Source organism: Colius striatus, chromosome 14 (assembly GCF_028858725.1).
Source record: "Colius striatus isolate bColStr4 chromosome 14, bColStr4.1.hap1, whole genome shotgun sequence".
Classification (NCBI taxonomy): domain Eukaryota; kingdom Metazoa; phylum Chordata; class Aves; order Coliiformes; family Coliidae; genus Colius; species Colius striatus.
Window position 1 is genome coordinate 8,404,857 of NC_084772.1, and position 22,592 is coordinate 8,427,448.

General features: G+C 49.1%; 1 protein-coding gene across 2 annotated transcripts in view; it reads left to right on the plus strand.

Moving 5' to 3' along the window:
• Positions 1-21,622: 21,622 nt before the first annotated feature.
• Positions 21,623-22,592, plus strand: part of ZNF423 (zinc finger protein 423) — a 230,447-nt gene continuing 229,477 nt past the window's right edge. For both annotated transcript variants that reach the window (XM_062007647.1, XM_062007648.1), the window contains exon 1: positions 21,623-21,727. In XM_062007647.1, the coding sequence (XP_061863631.1) occupies positions 21,688-21,727 (40 nt within the window). In that variant the 5' untranslated portion in view covers positions 21,623-21,687. The remainder of the gene's footprint in view (positions 21,728-22,592) is intronic.

Consider the following 22,592-nt stretch of genomic DNA (forward strand, 5'->3'; position numbering starts at 1 on the left):
AATATAAACATATGCTTAAGTTAATCTGATTTCCATACTAGATAAAGTATGGTGATCATTGACCAAAGTGCTTGTGCTCAGAAGAAAGCTGTCTGCAGTCTGAGGAAGGCTTACCCTGAAACCATTTGAGCTCAAGTTTCCCTGCCCGTGTGCAGCATCCCTCTCTGAAAACAGCTGGGCTTGGAGGAGGCTGCCCTTTCCTGCCCAGGGGATGGCTCCCACCCACTTGGATGTCTTCTAACTCAGCCCAAATGGGCCACATTAGGGCAGATCAAGAGTGGCTGGATGGATCTGCACAAAGATCTCTCTGCTTGTGAGCCAGTGCAGGGACCCTAGAGGGGTGACCATCAGCCATGCAGAGGGGAAGGATGCTAGACATTAATGTGTTCAATATATGATGCCCTAATACAGTTTCTAAGCAGCATTTTGCATTGAGGCTATGCTGACAGGGAGTACTCTCTATCTAAGCAGGCAATATCCCCAAATTTGCATGAATGGGAGCTTGCACCAGTTTCCCTGCAGCCCTGTACAAGCACTTTAAGGGAAACTGAGCTGCACCCTCCACAGGTGGGCAAAACCCAAACGACTTGCCAGACCAGGAGCTGTAGCTAAGCCTGGGCATCCCTTGCCCCACAGTTTGGCTCCACACAAACTGTCTTTTGGATGTGCCTCCCCGCTGATGGGTGCTGGCTTCCTCGCTGCCAGGGACAGCTCATCTTTCTGGGAAGGAGGAGACGTTGCGGGCAGCAGAGCTACTGTGCTGTGTGCTACGTAGGAGGGCCTCCTGTGCCCCAGATACATCAAACTGCATAATGTTATCTCCTAATGGGAGCGCTGGGAATCTGCTTCAGGAACCCGCACTGTTGGGGCGGTTCCTTGCCAGGAGAGTGGGACCCAGGGGTGCTGGTGACGTGGGCTGCGATGCCAGCACCTGGCTGGGGCATCTGGGGGAAGCAGAGACCCAACAGGAGTTGAACCGGGATCTCCCTGCCCAGGGAGCCCCATGGCACCGCACGCCAGGGGGTCTCTGCTGGCATTAATCTTGTTCACGTCTTCCTGCTGCTCTCCCTCCAGGGATGGGTTTGTAATGGGGTTGGAGGGTGTCAGCAATCCATAAAAGAGTGACAGACAAGCTGTTATATTGTTATATTTTGCTACCTATCATTTTAATGTCACTTTTAATGTATGAATTATACCCCCATTGTGTGTAATTATATTTCTCCTCCCAACCCTGCTCAAGGAACAATGAAAAGATGGAGCTGTTAATATTAAAAACAGCACATCTCTCTCAAAAAAAGTTAGAGGTCACACCTTAATTCCTAGTGCATGAGGATAGTTAATCAAAAGATGATGGGACTAGAATGAGTATGGGGACAGAAATATCCTGCACAATTTCTTGTGGAATTTAATTAGAAAGGAAGTATTAATAGCATCTATATGTGCAACTCTATTTTGCCTTGCAATGTGAATAGCCTTACCTGGGGCCAGGCTGATGGAAAGCCCATTGAACTTCTCTTTCTTTCCTCCTTTTTTTCCTTTTTTTTTTTAAGTAAAGGAAAATAATGAGCCAAAATCAATAATAATAATAATACTTAATAGCAATAAACCCCAGCAGGAATCAACTTCCTATCAGCTCTCCTTAGAGTTTCTCTTTTAGGTCAAGAGATAATGCTAATCAATGAGGCATTTTGCAGAAGTTCGTGCTCTACTTGTCCCAGAAATGAACCTTCAACCTTTAATTTTCTTAGTAGCACACAGTTTCTCTATGGGAAAGTCACTGTGGTGGCCTTCATGTTGGAAAACCAATTATTTATGCTAACTAGGGGGTTGGTACTGTTTGCCCTCGGTCCCTGGTTGCTTGGGCCACCCCGTCACTGTGGGATGAGTGCTGGCTGCAGATCAGAGCTTCCAGGCTGCTTTCTTCCCAAAATGATGTACTGCACTCCCGGGGCAAGGACCTCATTCTGGCTTCAGATTCACAGAGCATGCCTGCTGAATGGCACGACTGCAAACTGTTTGAGCAGAAATATAGCTAGCTTATTATAACAAAGAAGTGGGTTTCCTTCCCTTCCTACTCAACACAGACTGAGGTTTTTAATATTCTTTTTTATTAATTTTCTCAGAAAAAAAAGTGAATCTAGTCAATAACCTACAATCTGATTTCAATTATGAGACTCTGTTTCTTAATGAATTAAGAAATTAAGGCTTTATTAATCGAATTCAGCACACTTTGTTCATATGAAAACTGCCACAGAAATGCGTTAACACCTTGGTTATTTTGTTGCTTTCCCTTTGTGGTTCCTGTGCAGGTAGGCTAGAGGCTGGCCAGGGGCAATGGGCACAGCGTGGCTGGGCCAGGCGGTGCAAGGGGGTATAGGTTTGCAGCTCGGCTGGGCTGTCATGGGAGATGTGCACCAAGGGGAGGTGAGAGAGTGTCGGGAAGAGGCCAAGACTAAACGGATGGGACAGCACATCCCTTGTGGTCATACGTGCTGTTCCTAGCTCTGCCTAATGTGTATCTCAAACAGCCCATCCTTCAACTGCCTGTTTTTTGAAATTACTTTTTCTGTTTAGCGATCCTGATAGCCAAATTAAATTTCATCCTTCAAGCATGTTTTGGTGCTGGTGCCAGAGACCTGACTGAAGCAAACCCCAGTTGTGCCGTTGCCTTTAGTCAGGGCCAGGAACTTGCCCAGCGGTTTCAAAACACCAGCTTGCAGCAGGAAACGTGCTCAAGTGTCTCCTAGGACACCTCTGCCCAACACAATTCACTTTAAATTGTCCTTCTGCTTCCTTGGTTCACTGTTACATTTTCAAAAACACTCCTTTTCTCAGGACAATGAATGACCTGCACAGACCATCAGTAATGTCAGAGCCTTTCCATGGCAGCACCCGACCTATGAACAGCACAGACCAGACAGCAATGCAGAGAGAGGCCTTGGAACAGCAACCACAGAGGGTTGGGGAGCTCCCGGTCTCCGGTCCCTCACACTGACATAAACAAAGACTGTTGCCAATGCAATCACTTGGCAAAGCCAGTCCCTTGCCCTGATATGGAGCTGTTCACCCATTGAGGTTTTCTGGCATTATAGCTGGAAATGAAGCCAAAGGTTTTGCTGAGCTGCGCTGTAAAGTGACAGTGCTTCATCGACAGCCGCCTCCAGTGCGCCGATGTCAGGAGTCAAGATTTCCCAGAGTGGCCGTTACGCACTAAGCCCCTCGCAGCAGGGACGGCCAGGGCAGGGAGAGCTGCATGCTGCTCTGTTAGCAGATGGCTATTAGGAAGGGGAAGCATTTGGCTACCTCAGAGCTTGGATTTGTACTTACCTAGGAAAAAAAGCATGTTATGCAAGGGAGGTTTGTTTTGACCTTTAGATAACTAGACAATCTCTGCTGAGCATTCAGGCTGTTATTTTGTAGTGGCACCTTGTTTTCCTGAAGGTTCTTCCATGGGCTTCCTGGTAAAACCAAGATCTTATTTCATATGTGACTTATGTGGAATGATCTCTCATTGTGTTTGGCAGAGATTTAAAAAGCATGCATGGGAGCAAGTGTTACCTGGGCATGAATGTTTGAACTTGGTCCTTCTGGGATCACTGGAGTCCTTGAGCTGTGAGGTCTACAGTTAGATCAGTGACCCAGCTGAGCGATTTGTACAATTACATGGAGCCAGGTGACACGCTATGGGCTGAGCATCTATGTGAATAATAAATAATCCCGCCATTTGCATTCCTCCAGCATGCCTGTTGTTTCCATCCAGTGGCCCCTGCCTACCCTTCAGAGGTGGCAGAAGTCAGTACTTGGTTTATGTCCTACCAGATGGTGATACAGAAACAGCCAGTGTGTAGACCTGAGGTGCTGCGCTGCAGGGTGAGCTGTGCCTGCCACAGGGCTGCCACACACAGAGCCATGGTAGACTTGTCCAGCTGGCCAGGCACCAGAGGAGGGAACTGCAGCTCAGTGGAGTGAGAGACCACTGCTAGTGCTGCAGCAGAGAGTCACTTTGTGATGAGGAATGTGCATTCCCAAAGGCAGATTTCAGCTCATGCTGGGACAAGCTGGGATATTCTTGTGGTCTCTCTTTTACTGCTTGTGCCACTGCGAGAGGGGGGGAAACCCCGATGAGTCTGAGCATCCTTCCTTTGCAAAACCTTTTCTTTCTGGAAGGGAACCAGTGGCTGCAGCACAGGCAGAGAGGAGGGTGTGTATTGCCTTTGTACAGGGGCACGAGCATGTTCAGGCACTGAGGCCGCTGGTGGCTGCCCAAGATTTCCAGCAAGTCCTTGCTCTCGGGCTCATGCAGGCACTTGGGCTCCAATTATAGTGATATTTTGCTCTCAGTCCAATTAAAATTTCATAATCTCTCAACCAGCTGGGGTGGACAGAGTGTACACCAGGTCAAGAAATATCTTCTAGCTATAGTACTTCTCCATGAAGTTTTTGGCTCCATGAGGAATAGTACCTATACAGATCCAATGGAAAAAGGCTGTAAAACTGCAGAACTTGCAGCTTCCTTGCAGCCCTTTTTGCAAGCTATTTTATTCTGTGTTTTGGGGCAGGAAAATTAGGCTTTGAAATATGAGTTGTAGATAAGGCTGTGAGGAAGCTTAGGATCACAGCCTTAGGTGAAAATAAAGCTGTTATACATAAAGCATTAAAAAGGTGAAGTTTAATGGCAGCCTCCAAAGACTTCCGAACAGCTGCAAGGAAGTCTGCCTTATTGCTGTGATTTTAACATGAATTATATGACACTAGGAAAGACCTGCTTCTGATCAGAGAAATGACTATATGGCTGTTTGCTGCAATACACCAAGGGCTCTATTTTAATCAGAGGTAGCTGCCATTCGGCCACCTTTTTGTTAATGGTGTTATTGATTATACGGAGCCGCTCACAAGCCTCAAAGCACTTTACAGAATTAGGGGAAGCCTCCAGAGCAGAGTTGTTTGTTTGATTTTCCTCTGCAGAGCAGCTTCGCTGCAGACCAAATCCCGAGGTCTGTACTTAGCTCTATCTTAGCCAGACCTTGCTCAGGCAAAGCTCCAGCTGGCTTCAGCGCTCACCCAGCAAAGGCAGCGAGCAGCTCAGGGCCCCATCCAGCGCAAGCAGCCAGTGCCGCCAGTGGCAGGAAATGCTCAGATTTTGCCCAATAATTAAATTTGTAAATAATACATGAATTAATTAATTTAAGCATGGCTGGTGCCTGTTTTTGAGCTGTGAGTTGCTCACCCCGTTTGAGAACAGCTCGTTGTGGGCAGAGCCAGGCAGGATATGCTGCTGCAGCCCCATGCAGCCCAGGAGGTTTGGGGCTCCAGCCCAGACATTGCTGCTATACTTCAGCATATTTTGATTCACCAGCTTTAATGAGCAGAGCCACAACTCCATCAACTGCCTGTGTCTCTCCCTAGAGCCTTGAATTGAGAATCTGCTGTGCTGGGAGATGCTTTGTTCTCCAAGCTGGCTCTGGAAATACAGCTAGTGCGGTGCAAGAGGATGGACAAGCATAACTTTTCACCCAGTAGGAAGTTTCAGAGCTGAAGTCGTCTCCTCCTGCAAGCAGCTCCTGGCCTGGCATGACAGCAGCAGTGCTGCTACCATCTGTTGGTGAACAATAGAAAAGGAGCAGTGATAAACCTCTTAATAAATCACGTACCAGACGCATAGGTATGTGTGGCACCATGCTGGCCACCATCCCTCAGCAAGCGCAGGAAGGTGTGTCCTGCCACAAAGCCCCTTTGGAAAAGCTGGGTAAGAAGCTTCCCTGGGGACAGTGCTGGCTATGTTGGCACTGGTGAGCAGCAGGTGATGCAGCCTGGGGCAGTGGGATGGTGGGGAAAGCAGGCAGCATGCTGCAGCAGGCTGCTAAGGAGAAATGGCATTTGCCCCCAAAATCCCATCCCTGTGGCTGTGAGAGGCAGGGGCTGTGCCTGGGGCACTGCACAAGTCCCTGGCTCTAGCTTTGCCAGGGGCACCCCTCACACACTGCCAAAGTGAAGATGCTGCGGGCACAGCAGGTGTTGGGGCCAGGGAGCCCCAGCACACAGGGTGTCTTCTTCAGGGCACACTGACTGTGTAGGGCAGCCCTGGCACAGTGGGGATCTCCTGGTGAGTTAATTCTGTATTTCCAGACCCCTTTGGCAGAATGTCCTGGTGTGGGGGAGCCTGGCAGAGCTGCAATAGCAAGACCGAGCCACTGTGAACAATGGCTTTAAGAAGTTGATGGTGTGTCTTAACACAGAAATCTGACCCTGCCCATCCAGATGCTGCTAACCCCTGGCAGAAGGGTTACAGCTCCAGAGGTTTATTTATCGTTTTGGAGGATGGTCTATTTATCATTTAAAGGTGCTCTCTAAGATGGCAACCAGCCTTGACCACAGTCCAGCTCATCCCTCCAGCTCCCCGTGGAGCAGGGCTCCTGCAGCTCCCAGAGGCTTTCTGTAAATGTCCTAATGCTCTTTTTGTATTTTTAATAACAAGGTGGACAATAAGTCTGTTTACAGGGAAATCTTCCTTTTGCAGAAGAATCATGTATACCTCTGTCTTATTTGTTGCTGCCTGTTCCTACAACCCTCTTGCAAATAGGTAATTCTTGTTCTGATTTTTTTTCTAGCAGGGATGTTTTGTTTTCCTGTTGGCTGATGCTGTCTGTTCAGTCTGTGGAGGATTAACCTATGTGCTGTTGCTAGGTGGCCTTAAGCAAAGAAATAACGCAGATCACAGGCTTCTGCATTCCTACAGTATGTAACTCCCTTGTTCAGCAAGATTTTTCCTTCTCTGTCCCTCTCATGTTTTGTATTTATGGCTGCAGAGGTATTTATCAGAGGATGCATGTGTAATTTGAACAAAAATAATGGACCAGAGCCCTCTAAAATGTTACGTTTCTGTGGGCTTAAAATATTCAGTAACTAACTCTGTCAGCGATTTCCATGGCTTTGTTTCTGACATTGTCCAAGCCTCTTCCATCATTTTCAGATTTCTTTTCTTCCTGATGTGAGGTCTGGGGCTCCTGAGGGATACACAGCTCGTCATTACATCCCGCAGGCACCGAGCACAGGGGGTGCCAGCAGGACTGTGGCTCGCACCCCTCTGAGACCACCCAGGTGTGTCAGGATCTCATCAGGGTCACAGCATGATGGATCTGGGCATCCTGTTGTGTACAAAAAAAAATACTGAGAGCATCCCTGCATCAGAGTTCAAGGAAGAGCTGCAGAAGTGATTGCAGGGCTGACAGAATCGGCTAGGGAGGAAAGATTAGAAGAATTTTGTAGTTCTGACGTGCCTTACTGCCAGGTCACTGTCGACCAGTGCCTGTCATATTTTGCACCACTTTAGTTCTTTTGCTCAAAGGACCTTTGAAGTCTCTTACGACCCAAATACAGCCTGAGTCGTGGAGCATTCCCCAGAGAGACACAGCAGTTATTGGCTCTGTTTGCTCAGTGGTAAAACTGAGTCAGAGTGATTTGAGAACCTTGTTTTCCTTGCGGCGTGTGCTCAAATGCGCAGTTTTTAGAGGTAACTGTACTTCACATGGACACAACCCGAGTCCTGTGGCACTGCCCCAAGGCCAGACAATATTCACCAAAAACCCAGTCATGCTTCTGTCAGCTCCAGAGCCTAACTTGTGTCTCTGCTCCAGCTCCTGTCTCTGCCAGTATTGCTCTGGTCCTCTGTGCCTGCATGGGCATATTTTCTACTAACCAAAATTAGTGAGAGGATTTGGCAGCTTGGTTTCATAGTGAAACAAGACTCTGCAGCCTTCTTCCGTGCATGCGTATCTGTACCAACAGAATCTGACAGCATTAGAGAGGCAGAGACGACAAAGGCACCCTATTTCTTCAGGTGGAGGTGGACAAGAGCACCCTGAAAGGACAGCCCAGTGTCTCCTCACTGCATGTCCCTGGGGAGACCACCTGGAGGTCTCTCTTTCCCTGGGAGACCTTCCATGTCTGCACCTTCAGAAATTGCCATCAAAATGAACCAGTTATATTTATCTGGGAAAACCTTTTATCTCAACCTTTTTTTCCCCTCTTGTTGGACAACTAATTCCCTATACTGCTGCTGCTACCCTGGGATTTAACTTTCTCACTTTGACCCATCCTGCTGTTTGAACTGCTTGCAAGCAGTGTCTATCAGCCCTCTTTGGGCACTGATTAGAGCTGAACAAATATATCACTGTGAATATTTAATGAGCTGGGGTTTAAAGTTTTTACTTCTCTCTTCTTGAGAAGTACTTTTACAGGTGTTTTCTGAAATATGGGTATTCTGAAGTCATATGAAATGCCATAAAATTGTACACAGGACTAATAAATGAGTATTTCACACCAACATCATGCAGGGCAGTTAGCAACTGGACATGTAAAGCCTGCAGTGTCACAGACAAATCCGATGAAGGCACTGCAGCTGTGTTTCAAGTGTACACATTCAGGTATGCAAATGTAGGCAGCAGTGGTCACGAATACTTTTCATATCTAAAACATGCTTTCTCAGGAATGCTCAGGTCATTTGACAGTAAGTAGAAGGCAGATACAGTACAGCCCTAGGCAGAGATGGCAAAACCCACCTCACATCACAGATATCTTTGTTTTGCATCGCTATCACTTGCCCATCTCTATTTCTGATCCCCAGCCAGGGCCTGTGTGATGGATGGGCCTGCTGCGTGCTTACCATAGGTACATTCCTCCATCTCAGCCTCTTGTTTTTCAGGCTGGCTGGCATGTTGAATCTGGCTATTTGGATGGATAAAATAGATTGGTTTGAAATGCCCACAAGATTTTTTTCTCCTAGCACAGCAGGGCAGGATTTTTATATATACAAAGAACTGTGATGTAAAGATACATATTTCTACAAAGCCCTTGCGTTCTTTCCCCTGTGGCTCTTCAGTTCAACCACCCCAGCGTGGCCCCGGTGCTTGGGGCTGAGGCAGCTGTCTGCGCCATGCACAGAGCCACGCACAGTGGGGTGGGCTGCAGCCGGGCCTGCACCTGAGCGTGGGCACGCCGCACCGCGGGCCCTCACACGCACTGCCGGGGCTAACTGCAGAGGGTGAGGATGGCCTTGTAACGGGGCAACGGCCTGGGGTTTAGCAGCAGTTGATGCCAGGGCTAGCTCTGGCACTGGCTGCCTTGGCAAGCTTTGGTACATCACTGTGTCTCAGTGACCTGCTCTCACACAGCCAGGCTGCCTTTACCCTGCAGTCGTTGGGCAGGTAACTGCTAAAAATGCCCCAAAAAGGTGAGCTTGCTTGTGCACAAAGAAGTCAGTAGCTCCCAGGAGTCAGAGGAGCTGCAGAGTGTGCTTGGGAGCAACCCCCCCACACCAAGGCCACCCTGACCAGGACAGGAGTACCATGGCAGGGCAGGGATGCTGGATGGAGTGTGTGGCTCCCCTGGAACAGAGAGCTGGGGATCAAAATTCACAGGTAGATCTCCATGGCCATCTCAGGATTGGTGCCATGGACCCTCAGAGGGACACTCCATCTTTTTCCCTCTGCCATAGCGCTTGAGGGAAAGCAGCAGCCAGCAGGCACTGGCTGATCCCACTGAAAGCCTAGGGGCAGCTGTGGTCGGCAGCCTGGACCAGCTGGAAGGAGGTGATCTCCAGGAAAACTGAATGTCTTGGCATCAGCCCAGTTGCTGCCTCCAAGGGAGTGGTGTTCCTTCTCACAAGAGTGTGCCCACCCAGGGAAGCAAGGCCTGGGAGAACTGCTGGACCCAAAGGCCTTGTCTCACCCTGCAGGGGGCAAATCACCCTCTCCAAGTCACTGAAGAAGGAACAAACTGCTGTGTGTTGGGAACTCTTTTAATTCCTGAGGAAAGCAGGATGATTGTTGTTACTGTCTGAAATGACTCACAGCCCTGTGGTAGCCTCAAGCCAGAGCTTTTTCAGGTGCCAGTGTCTGCTAATGCTGAAACAGAAACAGTAGTGATGGTTTTGGAAACTTTATGTAAAATTTGGAATCTTTATACAAATAAGCAACCATCTGCAGTTCCTAAACCAGGTTCTTTTGTCTTTTTTCTTTCTTATATAGGACCATATTCACAGCTAAAATGAGGAAACTGTTAAAAACCTGGCACTATGTATGCGTATCTTTCAAAATATGAAAGCTGAGGTTTTGAAAAGGCACGAATTCACTGGGAATTTGCTTCCACTCAAAGTCAACAAGAGCTTGGCAATCAGCTTCCCTAGCTTCACCGGGAAACCCCAGCCTATGTGCCTGCTAGATATGCCAGGGAACTTCAGGAGCATTTCACAAACTAAAAGCAGAATTGTTGATGTAATCAAAACTTCCCAAAGTTTTTGCTGGCCTGCGGTATCAGGAGCACTGAGCTGTTGGTTATTAATGATCACAGCACTCTGAGAAAGCGAAGCCTCATACAAATGTTATGTCTTATTGCTATTGATTGCTTGTAAGGGTATGACTTTAGCAGAATATGGCGAAATAGATTAAGTTTATTAATTATTTATTGTGTAGTAACTAGATATTTAATGTATCTGTACAGCTATTGTGTCTCCTCTGCACTTTGATTAACATTTCCTTCCCAAAGAGCAACAACAGTTGTGCAGTAAAACATCATTTCTGACACGAAATGTAGTGGCAGAGCAATGACTGGCCCCAGTGAGGGCTAGTCGGGGGCCGGACCCTGTGGAAAACAGCAATGGCTGCACCAGGCAGAAGAGCTACCCCGGTGTGACGGCACTTCAAAGGAAATGTGTGTGTACACGGGGAGCAGCGCTGCGGCCCCGCGCCTCCCAGCGATGCCGCTACAAATCCTTGGCCAAGAAAGCCAGGGTTGTGAAAGACGGGCAGCACAAAAAGTGGGGGTGGGAGTGTTAATCAGCGCTGCAGGCCGGGAGCGGTGGGATTCGGCGAGGAGAGCAGCAGGCGGCCCCGACTCCCGCCGCGGGGCTGGCGGCAGCGAGCGCGGTGGGGGCCGCGTTCGGGCAAGAGACCGCGGCCCCCCCGGCCGGGCCGAGCCGCCCCCGCAGCCGCCTCGCACACAAAGCCGAGGCACAGCCCCCCGTGGGGTCGGGGCCGGCGGCGGAGGGATGCCGGGCCGGCGCTGACAGCCACCAGTACCATCGGCTCTGGTCCTGGGCCGCTTTCTTTGGGACTACGCTGGTAACGCTTGGGTTACGTGGCAGGCGTGTGTGCTGCTCGAACCCGAACCTCTTTTGTGCTCAGAAAAGGCTGTCGGTTGCTCAGAGCGGACAGAGCCCAGGTAGATGCTGGCAAGGATCGAAGCGGTAGACAAATGGCAGAGTTAGGATGGCGTACAACTCTTCGCAGAGAGGCTGCGTGCGCTCGGCAGACAGCAGGACACCCGCGCGGCCGCGCGCCCCCTGCCCCGCCGCCCCGGCCGCCTCCGCTCGCCCCCTCCCGCCGGCCCCCGCCGCCGCTCGCTTTCTCACAGCTCCCGCTGCTTCCTGTTCCTCCCCCGGCTCCCGTTGCTATGCCCCGCCGGGCCGGCCGCCGGCAGGAATTCGTGGCCCGTCCAGCTGCTCGCAGCGTGGCCCCCGCGCCGCCGGCTGTGCCGCCGATGAGCCCCTCCGAGCCGCTGCCCCGGCGCTGGGCACGGCACCAGCGCCACGGCCTCGGCAACGCACCGCGCTCCTTTCCCACGGCGCGGCTTCGCAGGGCTGCAGTTGTTTTCCCCCCTCTCAGGAGGACATGCCGCGATGTTACATCATTTTGTTACCAAGTGGAGATGTTTCTTGAGTCGATGGCCGCTTTGGGGTCGGCTTTTCCCCTGGGAGCCGCAGGCACAGACTCCCTCGGCTGCCACTACCCAGAGCCTGCCTGGCAGTGCCCGCCGCCTGGGCAGCAGCGTGATTGAGTTAGTACTGCCCTGCCACTGCTGCATCACGCCATGCTGTGCAGTGCCGTGCCACACCCGGACATGGCGAGGGCCCCTGAGGAAGCCCAGAGCCACCCAGCAGGCCCCAGGAGGCTGGTTTGGCCGCACAGGCTTGCACCAAGACAGCAGAGGTGGGTGCCTGGAGAAGTGTGCAGGCTTCAGGTGTGGGAGTGTTTTGTAGCACTCTTGGATGGATGTTTGTGCAGGCCAGTGGGAAATGCCACGTGTCAGGGCCCAGGGCGTTCAGTGCCTGGTTGGGGGACACAACAATAACACTGGGCAGCATAGCAGGATTACCAAATGAAATAAATAGGGCAATTTTTAAAGTGATACTGTTATACCTATTTGCTGCATTTAAAAATGGGCTTAAGGAATTAAAAACCCCTACCAAACTAAAAGAAATATAAATAAACCCAGTTCGTATCCTCTGGCCTTTCCTATTTTGTCCAGCTGTCTAAGCCTTATCACTGATAAGGCTTATTCCTTTCTATCTAAGAAAGGAGTCCTAATAAGAGAAGAATAAACACTGCCAATCATGAGATTTAAACAGGACATCAGTGGGCCTGATAACGGGGAAATATTCTGTGACCCTTCCAAAACCCTGTGGAGAGATGAAACTGAGAGAGATCTGTAAAAAACTGGGCAGATTCTGTAGAAACTACTTGACAGATTTAGTAGAGAACGAGTTTTTCCCTTGGCTTTTGGCATCATCCCACATTACTCAATGGCAAGGAGATAATTTTCTATTAATTTCTGTAGAAGTTTTTCACAAGATAAAAACTGTATGTTCTCACGCTGCCACCTGCTCCCCACCACAAGCTCGTTCACGTTATAACACTGATTCAGAAGGGAGACCATAAATATCTCAATATTAAAGAACAAACTTTGTTTAAAACGCCACTTTCAAAACTGCCTGGGGGTCTGCCTGTGCAGCTGTGGGGTTTGTTAATCAATAGCACCACGCAGTACTCGGTGTCTTTTTACATAATTGCACAGTGAAAGCAGACACAGAAAAAGAAGCAAGTGGAAACTATTAATTTTGTAGAATAGGAATTGTGTTTCAGTTTTCTTTTCTTTGATTCAGTGGGAAGGAGCTGGAAGAGGAGGTGACAGCAGCAGTTTGGCTGCCTCTCCTCAAACTCCTGGTTTAACATGAAGCTGCTGTTTGGACTTTGCTTTCCTGGACCTGTGTGCAACTCTGAGGGTGCAGAGGCAGAGGAGATGGTGCTGCTCCCCTGGGACAGAGATGTTGGGCAAAGATGAAAGGACACATTATGGATGGTTGTCAGCACCGGCCTCATACCACTGGTTGCCAAAGCAGTCAGTGATGGTAGAGACAGCTTTAAGGGTGATAAGGTTTTGGTGCAAAGGACAAGCATCTCTATATGGTGCGTGCTTTTTTGAGAAGCAGTGGTAGTAGTAGATGGCAGGCTAATGCTGGTAGCATTGGAAATGTGCTCAAAGAATACTGTTTTTGTTTGACTTGTGAGGAAACAGAGGTGGGGAGAAGTCTCTGTTATTTTATTGGGACTATACTAGTAGAGTAGAATCATAGAATCATGGAATGGTAGGAGTTGGAAGGGAGAGCCTTTGGAAATACAGGAAATTTTAGACAAGCTGGGCTTGCCTGTGTAAAAGGCTTGGAAGAGCCTAGGCCCTGGTGACAGGTTGCTCTTTGGCTGCTGTTAGACCAGTCCAGATGGCTGATGCCTGGTTTGCATTTGTTGGTCTTTGATACCCATTTTGAGACAGTTTCCATGGAGTAGGTACTGCTAGGTCCAGTTCCCAGGGTGAATTTGCCTCAAGGCCTCCCAGGACTTTCTAACACCCTGCTGGGACCAGACTTTGGAAATGCACCTTACAGTTCTAGAGATGACCTCAGTCTAGCCTGGGATTTCTTGACTGCAAGGTGTAAAGAAAGGCAATAGGCCTACCATTACTAGCATTGCTAAAACTTTTTTGTGGATAAAGAGAAATCTTCTGTCTCTAGAGTATAATTCTGAACATCACCAACTTTACACAGATAGGTGGCACAGATATTTGTGAATATTTGGGGACAGGAATCACTCCTAATGCTGGAGGTCTATCCATAATACCTTAGATAAGTACTCTGCATCCAACTGCTAATTATCTGCTAATGGAGTATTTATTCTCCTTCAGTTATGTAAAAGTACACAGCATTCAGCTTAAAGAGTGGGTTAACCTGCTTTGTGCTGGTGTAGAATGAACAGCCCCGAAAGCTGCTGCCGGGGTTTGCCCTGGAGCTCCTGGAGCCTCTTGCCCAGTTCCTGGTGCTGCCTCTCCTCTGGCCTCTCCACACTTTGCTCACTCTTTTTGCTATTTTAGCTGACTTTCTGTCCGTCTATCTCAACGTTATCCTTGGCAGCAATGCTGGCAGAGAGGTAAGTAGCATTATAAATCCCACATCATGTTTTTTGCCACAGCTGCTGGTCAGACAACAGTGAAGATGCCTGTTGAGTACAAAGGGAGCTCCTGCTCAGTAACAAAGGCCCATAAAGTGAATGAGCTCTTTGATCACAGCCCTGGTTAAGAAGGAGTCTCAGTGGGCACAGTGAACTGCTCTCATGGGGAAAGAGATGCAGTGACCCATCCTCATTGTAGAAATGCCTTGTTGGAGCTTGGCAGAGCTGAGTGGACATCAAAGAGAGGGTGAGGGCCAGGGCTGACATCAAGGAGAGGGTGTTGACATCATGGAGAGGGCCAGAGTTGACATCAACATGAGGATAAAGTCCAATTGAGAGCCAGTGAGGATGAGGGCCAGGTGAGAGCCAGTGACTGGAAAGAGACTCTGACGTACATCCATTGGCAATCTCACTCTAGAGGCAGCTCGCCCTAGAGCCATGGAGCCCTTTGTGTATACCAGGGCTTCACCCTCTTTTAACTACTGAAAATTGGGAATGTATTTTGTATTGCATATGTCCTTTAAGAAGCAGTACAGACACATGTCCGATGGAGAAGGAACCCTGAGTAAGTGGATCACAGAGAGATACTTCCCATGAGCCATGATAAAAATATGTAAATGTGATACTTTCTTATACCAAACACTGTAAGTTATTAAGGAACATTACAATGCCATAAGTTCTCTTTGTGGCAATATTCAAAAGGCAGCTGCAGAGCCTGTAAAATTCTTTGTGCTAAAGGTGGTTTTGTCATGAAGTGCAGATCCTCTGCCTGACTCCCACACCATTTCCTGCAGCATCTAATTGTAACAAAGGCCAAAATGAATACTTTGCTTGGTGAGCTATGGAAAGGGGAAAATACCTGCTTGTATTCGTAGGGTATTGCATGGCCTGTATCTGTAAGACTGTTATCAATAATAGTAATTTTTCTGTAACTGTGCAAGAGTGTGTGTGTGCAATTCTTCTACAGATGGGTATCTTTTGATATGAGTTAAATTCAGCTCCAGTGTATGATAATATTTTTCAGAAAGTGTCACTAACTGCACCACTGCCTTGATTTCAGACTGTCATATGCTTTCCTTAACACAAGGGAAAACGATTGATAGAAGTTAGTGCCGTCCACAAGTGAGAAAGAATTTAAAGTCATTGTGCTTATTAGAGATGAATGCTAATGCTGGTGCACATGATGTACATGCACCTGGAACAGGCTCATGGTCCTGTGCACAGTAGAAATGTATTTCATGGTGAAACTTTCTCTTTGTTTTTCAATGCACTTCTGTAAGATCTCAAACCGTTTTTACTGCAAGTTCCTAAAGTGTAAATGCAGGCGCTCTGGCTGGATCCCATTCACACACATACCACCAGCTCTCCACATGAAGCCTTTCCTTTTCTGTGCACATCCTCCCTCTGGAGTGCCTCTGGTTTCTGCTGCTCTGCAGCCTGCATTTCAGGCTATGTCAGTCCTCTCTTATGACCGAAATGTGAGATGCCAGTTAGTTATTTATGTAAAGTGTTTGGAGGCATTAACTCAAGAACACCATAGAAACTGGGCTGGTATTGTAGTCGGGGCTTTTATTGAGGGTGTCTGATGCGCTGTGGATGCCGCCTGCCTTTGTGTGTTCCAGTCCCATGTTTATCCCGACGATGCCTTTGTGTTCCCTATTTGACATATTTTACTGTAAATAAAGAGCAACACTGTCTTGCAGCTGTATCCACTGTGACATTTGACTCTCTGCTGAATGAGTGCATTGTGCCGTGTGCTTTGGAAACATTATCTCTTTTTAAGAAATGATCCAGTCCTTTAATAGTTTCTTGCATGTGCCTATATTCATTTGCACATCTAGAAAGCTCAGGTGTTGGCCCACCTCTGTCAAACCTCAGCCAGACTGGTTCCTGCCACACCACAGGCTGGTGAGGGTAGAGGCGCTGTGGGTACTCAATCTCAGCACGAGTCAGCTCCTGTTTAGCATGGTCTTTTTAGCTGCACATAAACCCTCTGATGAGATACACTGTATGGCTTTTTCTGGGACATTAGCACTTTGCCACATTTGTGGCACCATTTAATTAGGTCTATGCATGTAATATATTCTGTAATTTAAGGTTGATTCTGTTACTAGTTGCTCGACAATTAAAGTGATCTTCCGTGTGCTGCCTGGTCATTTGATATCCACCAGATAGTCCTTTTATGTGTTGAAGATAGTCCTCTTGTTGACTTTAGAATGTTTAAATCTGTACTGAGGCTGGATTTCTTGAAGCAAGCCTGGTCCATTGGTTGCCCAACTCTTGGTCCTTGTTGAATGTTCCAGCTTTCATGAAGGGTATTATTTTTTTTTGCCTCTGTGTAACTGTCATTATTTTATTATTATGTCATATTAAACTGATTCAGAAACATTTTAAAAATAATTATATCTATATGTAGAAATGTGTAGGGTTTTACTCTCAGTATTGAATACCGATAAATCTATACATCACAGAGAGACTGGTAGTCCTACCTGCATTTCCCAGAGTAAGGCTGAACCATTGGATTCCTATAACGCTGCCAGGGTAGAACTACCTAAGGCAACATTGTCTGTACCAGGTCTCTGCCTTAAACACATTAGTTTTGGGAAAACTGAAGCCAAGGTGCTAATATTCTGGATCGTCTCCATCCGGTGTAAATGGGGTAATATCCTGAGAGAGTGAGATGGTGTAAGCACTTTCCAAAGAGAAAAGATCTTCTTGTTACTGTTGCTGTGGGTACTATTTTCCTGAAAATTACATAAAACTTTAAAAAGTATGTTCACTGTGTATGCATGTGGCAGAAGAGAGCAAAGCAAAATGAAACAACCTAAGTCAGTTGGCATTAAAAGCGAGTGCAGGCATCGGTGTTTCCCTATATGAAAGGGGAGTGCATTCATACAGGCACTGGTGTCTCTGAGGAGCAGCATGGCAGAGAGGGGCAGGGCCCACCACGTTCCCCAGGATCGGGGCCTGGTGCCTCCATGTCAGCCTCACAGGACTCAGATGGGAAGTTTGATGGAGGACGTGGCGGATGCTGGGAAGCTGTTGGTTGCCTCCACCAGCAAATATCCCCTTCAGATAAGCCATGCTGAGCTCAGGGGTCCCCTTCTGCATCTCACTACTGGTTCCCTCTCACCAGCAGCTGCCTTGTGTATAGTATAGGAGCTATGTCATATGTAATATAGGACAATGACATCCCCAAAAGGAGTTCCAAGCAGAGAATCTGGCATCCAAATCACCCCAGCGACCTGATGAGATGTGGACATTGTCTAGAGCTGCAGGAGGGCTCTTGGTTTTCTCCCAGAGAGAACAGCTCTGCACTTTGGCACTCTCAGCTTTGTGCTTTTAGTAAAGTTCCCCTGAATAAAAAGGAAAAGGCATCTGCGAGGAAACAAGATTGATAACAGATTCAAAATGTATTTTTATTGCATTCTTAAATTACCATAATTAAATTAAATTATTAAATGTATTTTTATTAAATTAGCACACAGGCTGGTGTCATTTGCCTTAAATATTTTAATAAAGCCTGTGAAGTCTTCCCTTGTTATTAGTGCTCTTGGAATGTATCTATTTTAATGTCAATGTGAGTTTAAGTTCTGGCTTGGGAAGGGAGCCTGGATGGGTGAACTCTGCATTTCTCTGGGGGCTCAGCAAGGTTACAGGGCTTTCTTTGCTCAAGAGTTGGCTGCGGGACTAGAGGCAAAGGGAACCACATAAACTCCCTGTACATATATCTGGAGGAGATACACAAATGATATGTTGTGACAATAGAGCAGCAAAGCATTTAGGCACATGGTGAAAAACTCTGTGGAACAGAGATGTACTTACAGAGCAAGGCCTGGAGGAAATCTGTGTATTGCTGAGTATGAAGATAATAGAGAAGGATGAATTAATAATTATATATGTGTGTGCTACATTTAAAGACAGATTAATGTATGTGTTTCATTTTTTTTAAATGTCAAATCTGCCTTCGCACTTTCTTTAGCTATAAGTTGTGTATTTTTCAACAGATGTCAGCATGGAAAACAGTGATTTCCAAGGTGCTGCTGCTTTGACAACAGTTATGAGAGTGAACTTGAACTGTTTTCATGGGAGGAGTTTGGGATGCTCAAACCAGGGCTCCTAACTTTGCCAGCAGCTGCTCCAAACCAGGTAGGGGCTTAGAAATAAACCTTCTCACTGGCCCTCTGGCAAGAGAAAAGGTACAAAACCCCAAAAATAGGAAAATATATAGACTTCTTAATGAATTGAAAAAAGGGGAGAAAGTTGTAGAAATGCTTAATTTTGTGTCATCAAAAATTGTTTTTTAAAAAGTATAGGCAACGTTGGGGCAGAGGGCTGGATGGCACAGGGGCTCTGGGTGGCTCCAGAGCTTGGGAATTACTTGCCAAGTGGAACGTGAAAAACTAAGGTTGAGATCCCCTCTTTGCCTGATTGCATGGGGATTTGAATTTGGGTCTCTGAACTCCTCTGAGAGTGCCCAACCGCCGGCACATTATGGGATGAGAATCTGTCCTGCTGAAGCTGTTCTGCTTTGTAAGAATAATTAAATATTCATTGGGCCAGTGAGAGAACAGAAACAATTTGATAGCCTGGGGATTAAGCCTCTCCAAGAAGATGAGGATACAGAAGTAATTCAATTCCTGATCCAACTCTGACGCTGAACGGATATGAACCTAGGGTCACGCTGACCAAATTTATCATGATCCTGTTTGTATTTTTCGGTGTATCAGTGGCACAACAGGTTTTTTTCCTTGCCGACCCTGCTTATTTCTTTATCAAAATAGGTATCACACTGGTTTTGGTAGCTGTGAATCTCTGCCAACTAGAGTTATCCACGTTTTTTATTGGGTTCAGAATTGGGGCCATGGGCTCTTTAGCAATCCATCCTCATCCTGGGTTAGCGTTTCTGAACCCCCAATTTGATACTTAGTGCAGTGATGTAGAGTAAGCCTATCTTGATTGTAGCAGTGTTATAGGAAACATTTTTTACTGTATGTCCAGTTCATGGTGGTAATCTGGAGTCCTGCAGTAGGAGGGAACTGTAAACCTTTATTATGACATTAATATACCCAATAGTTTCTGTCAAACCTGGAGAAACTAGAAAATCGCCACTAAACATCCATCCAAATTACAGTTTTATACTGAATTCACTTAATCAAATGACAAACTCATTCCTGAGTTGTTTGAGTTTCTTTTGGTGTGGGAGAGAAAAAAGAAAATAAGAGGAAGATGTTTTCCAGGCATAGCTCATTAGCAGGAAAGCAGTACCTTCAAACAGCCCTCTGCACCCCTCCATCTGAGCTGAGCGCATGCATCGCTGGGGCAAACTGCAGCAGAGTTCCTGCTGCCTGGAGGCCTGGCCGGAGCAGGCAGATCGGGGCATTTCTGCCAAGGAGATTTTCACAGGATCTTAAAAAAAACCCCACCCTGTCTTCTTTTCATTCATGACACCTTCTCTTTTGATGTCTGGATGTACAATCACTCAGGTTCTCACAATGGCATGGGCCCATCCGCATGGGGGGAGGATGCTCAGGGACAAGGTTCCTCAAGTGCTGATCAGGGTCCAGTGAATGAAGCCTTGGGTGCACCGTGTGAGGCAGTGAGGTCTATGTGAAACGAACAAGCCCGGGCTAAATAGGAGAGAAACTAATCGAGTGTTTAGCTTGAGCAATTTCATTCATAACTTGGCACGGAACGCTCTCTGGGATAACAAGTTTAAAACACTTAGGATTTTTCTAGAAGAAACCTTCCCAGCAGAGAGGCGCAGGCGACTCCAGCTCCTGCTAAATTTAACACGTTGGGAAAGGCAAAGTAAATAAATCTTCCTTTCCAGCTCTCCAGAAGCAGCCGAGCGGCGGGCGGGGGGCATTTATAGAATCCCCACAACTTTTCCCGCGGCCGCTGAGCCGTTCGCGTTCGGGGGAGATTTCGCCGCCCCCCCCAGCCCCCCTCCCGCAGATCAAAGGCACCTCGACCCGCCTCCGCGGGGGGCTGCGCGCTGCGGGAGCGGCCGCGGAGCCGTCGCCGCCGCTCCAGCGGATGCGGGGGGGGATTGCCGGCGGCCCCGCGCTGCTCCGCGCCGCTCCGCGCGGCGGCGGCGAGTCCGGTCCGCGGCGGCGGTCCGCGTTTTGCGGGCGGCCGCTGTATTTCCCGGGCCGTCCATGGCTCGGTGCTGTTGGCTCTCTCTCCGTCTGATCGGCGCAGGCTGCGCGGGGCTCCCTACGGGATCAGAGCGCTCCCCCGCCGGGACTCCACTCCTCACATCCTCCTGCTGGGACTCAGCTACATTTCCAGCCAAGCCTGGCTTTATTATGTGTGTCTGCACTGCAGCCCCAGCAGCAAGATCAGGAGGAGGAAAAGGAGCCAGGACAAAGAAAAGAGAGGGAGGCTGGCGAGAGCTAAAGAAAATAAAAACCCAGGGCAGCAGCGGCAGCAGCGGCAGCAATGAAGGCAGGAGCGGTGCCACCTTCCAGCGAATAACCCATGGAGGCAGCTAGCGGCCCCGGCATCGATGCAAAGAAGCACTTACCTTGTTCCGCGAAGTGCGTGCGTGCAGGGGAAGGCGGCGGCAAGCGCGGCCGGCCGCGGGGAGCCCACCCGCCCGCTCGCCCAGCTCCGCGCCACGCACGGCCGGCCGCGCCGCGCCGGGGACACCGGGCGGCCGCCCCTCGGCCCCCGCCGCCCGCCTAAAAAAGGACTCGTCGCCCTCCCCGGCCAGCGGCAGGGGCGAGGAAAGGAGAGGCAGCCGGGGACCAGCGGGCAGAGAGGGAGGGAGGGAGGGGGCCGAGCGCGGTCGGGGATTTAGGAAAATCGCAACAAGGTCGCACCCCCGGAGCGCTCCGGATTGCTGGGGCCCGTGCTCTCGTGGGCTTAGACACTTCATTCTCCCCGCGCGCCCTCCCCCACCCCAGACCCAGGGACCCCGCACAGGGCTCTGTTGGTTTTTTTTGTGTGTGTTAACCTTTTTTTTAATTATTATTCCGAAAGTGCGAGCCGGACTGAGAGCCGCAGGGCGCCTGCAAACTTTAAAGAGAACAAAAAGGCGGGTGGGGGTGCGGGCCGGGCTCGCTTTGCGTCGGTAGAATTTGCACATCTAAGGAGGGGGGGGGGAAGGAAGAAAAAAAAGGGAAAAAAATTGCAACTGTTGCGCCTGTGGTTTTTTTTTTATTTTTTTTTTTTTTTTCCCCCGGGGGAAGGTGCCCGAGGGGGTGGAAAGAGGAGTTGAACTTGCCGCATTGCAACAGGCGAAAGAAGTGAGAAAAATCAAATAATCGATCCTGCTGCTGCTGCTGCCGCTTCGCCTCGCAAAGTTTGGAGGTGGGGGGGAGGGGGGGGGAAGAGAGAAAGCAGGGAGAGGAAGGGAAGGAAGGGACCGGAGGAAGACGAGGAGGACGAGCCACGGCACCCGGACATGTCCAGGAGGAAGCAAGCCAAGCCCCGCTCGGTGAAAGGTAAGGCATCCTCTGCCGGCCCCCGCCGCCGCCCGGCCCCGGGCAGCCGCCGCCGCCGCCTCCGCCGCCGCGACGCGGCCAATCAGGGCCGGGGCCCGGCTTGGCGGGGATTGCAAATCCCCCCCCGGTACGGGCCGGTGATGGCGGAGCGATCCCCCCACCCCCCAGAACGGACGGCGGGCGGGCGGGCTCCCCACGCATGGCGGATACCCCGCGTGGGGAGCCCTCCGGCCCGCCCGCCGGCCGTTCCGCGGGGGGGGGATGTGTGTGTGGGTACCGCGGCGGCGGCCGAGACTCGCTGGCGACACGTGTCGCGATAATTGATGAAAGAAGCCGGTAGCATCGTTCAGGCGGGGAGGGAGGAAAGTTTGTCGGTGATGATGCTCGTATCAGTGGGCTGGGGAAAGGGAGGAACGGAGCACACTCGTGTTTTAGCCGGTTCGCTTGAAATTAGTGTTTCTTTATGATTGGAAATAGTAGCGCCGTCTGTTTTCTCCCGCTGTCCAATACGCGTAAGGGTAGTGGAAGAAGGGGAGAATTAAAACCAATTTGATAGATAGGGATTGAAAACTTGGAGAAACAATAACCAAATTTATTAAGTGCTGCATTAAGAAAGGTTAAACATTAAACTTCGCGTCTTCTTCGCCATCCACAGCCCAGGGGTGCTTAAAAACCTCCTCTTTACCTCTGTAAGAAAACAGCTGCTGGCAAAACGTAAAGGGAGGGCCGAGACCAGCCCCACACCGTATTGCATGCCTTGCCAGCTTTTTGACTTTTAAGTGAATTGGTGCGAGAGAGGAAGGCTTGATTTCCCCTGCCTTTCACTCGCAGCCACGAGGAGGTTAGCCGATGTTGGGTAAGGTTT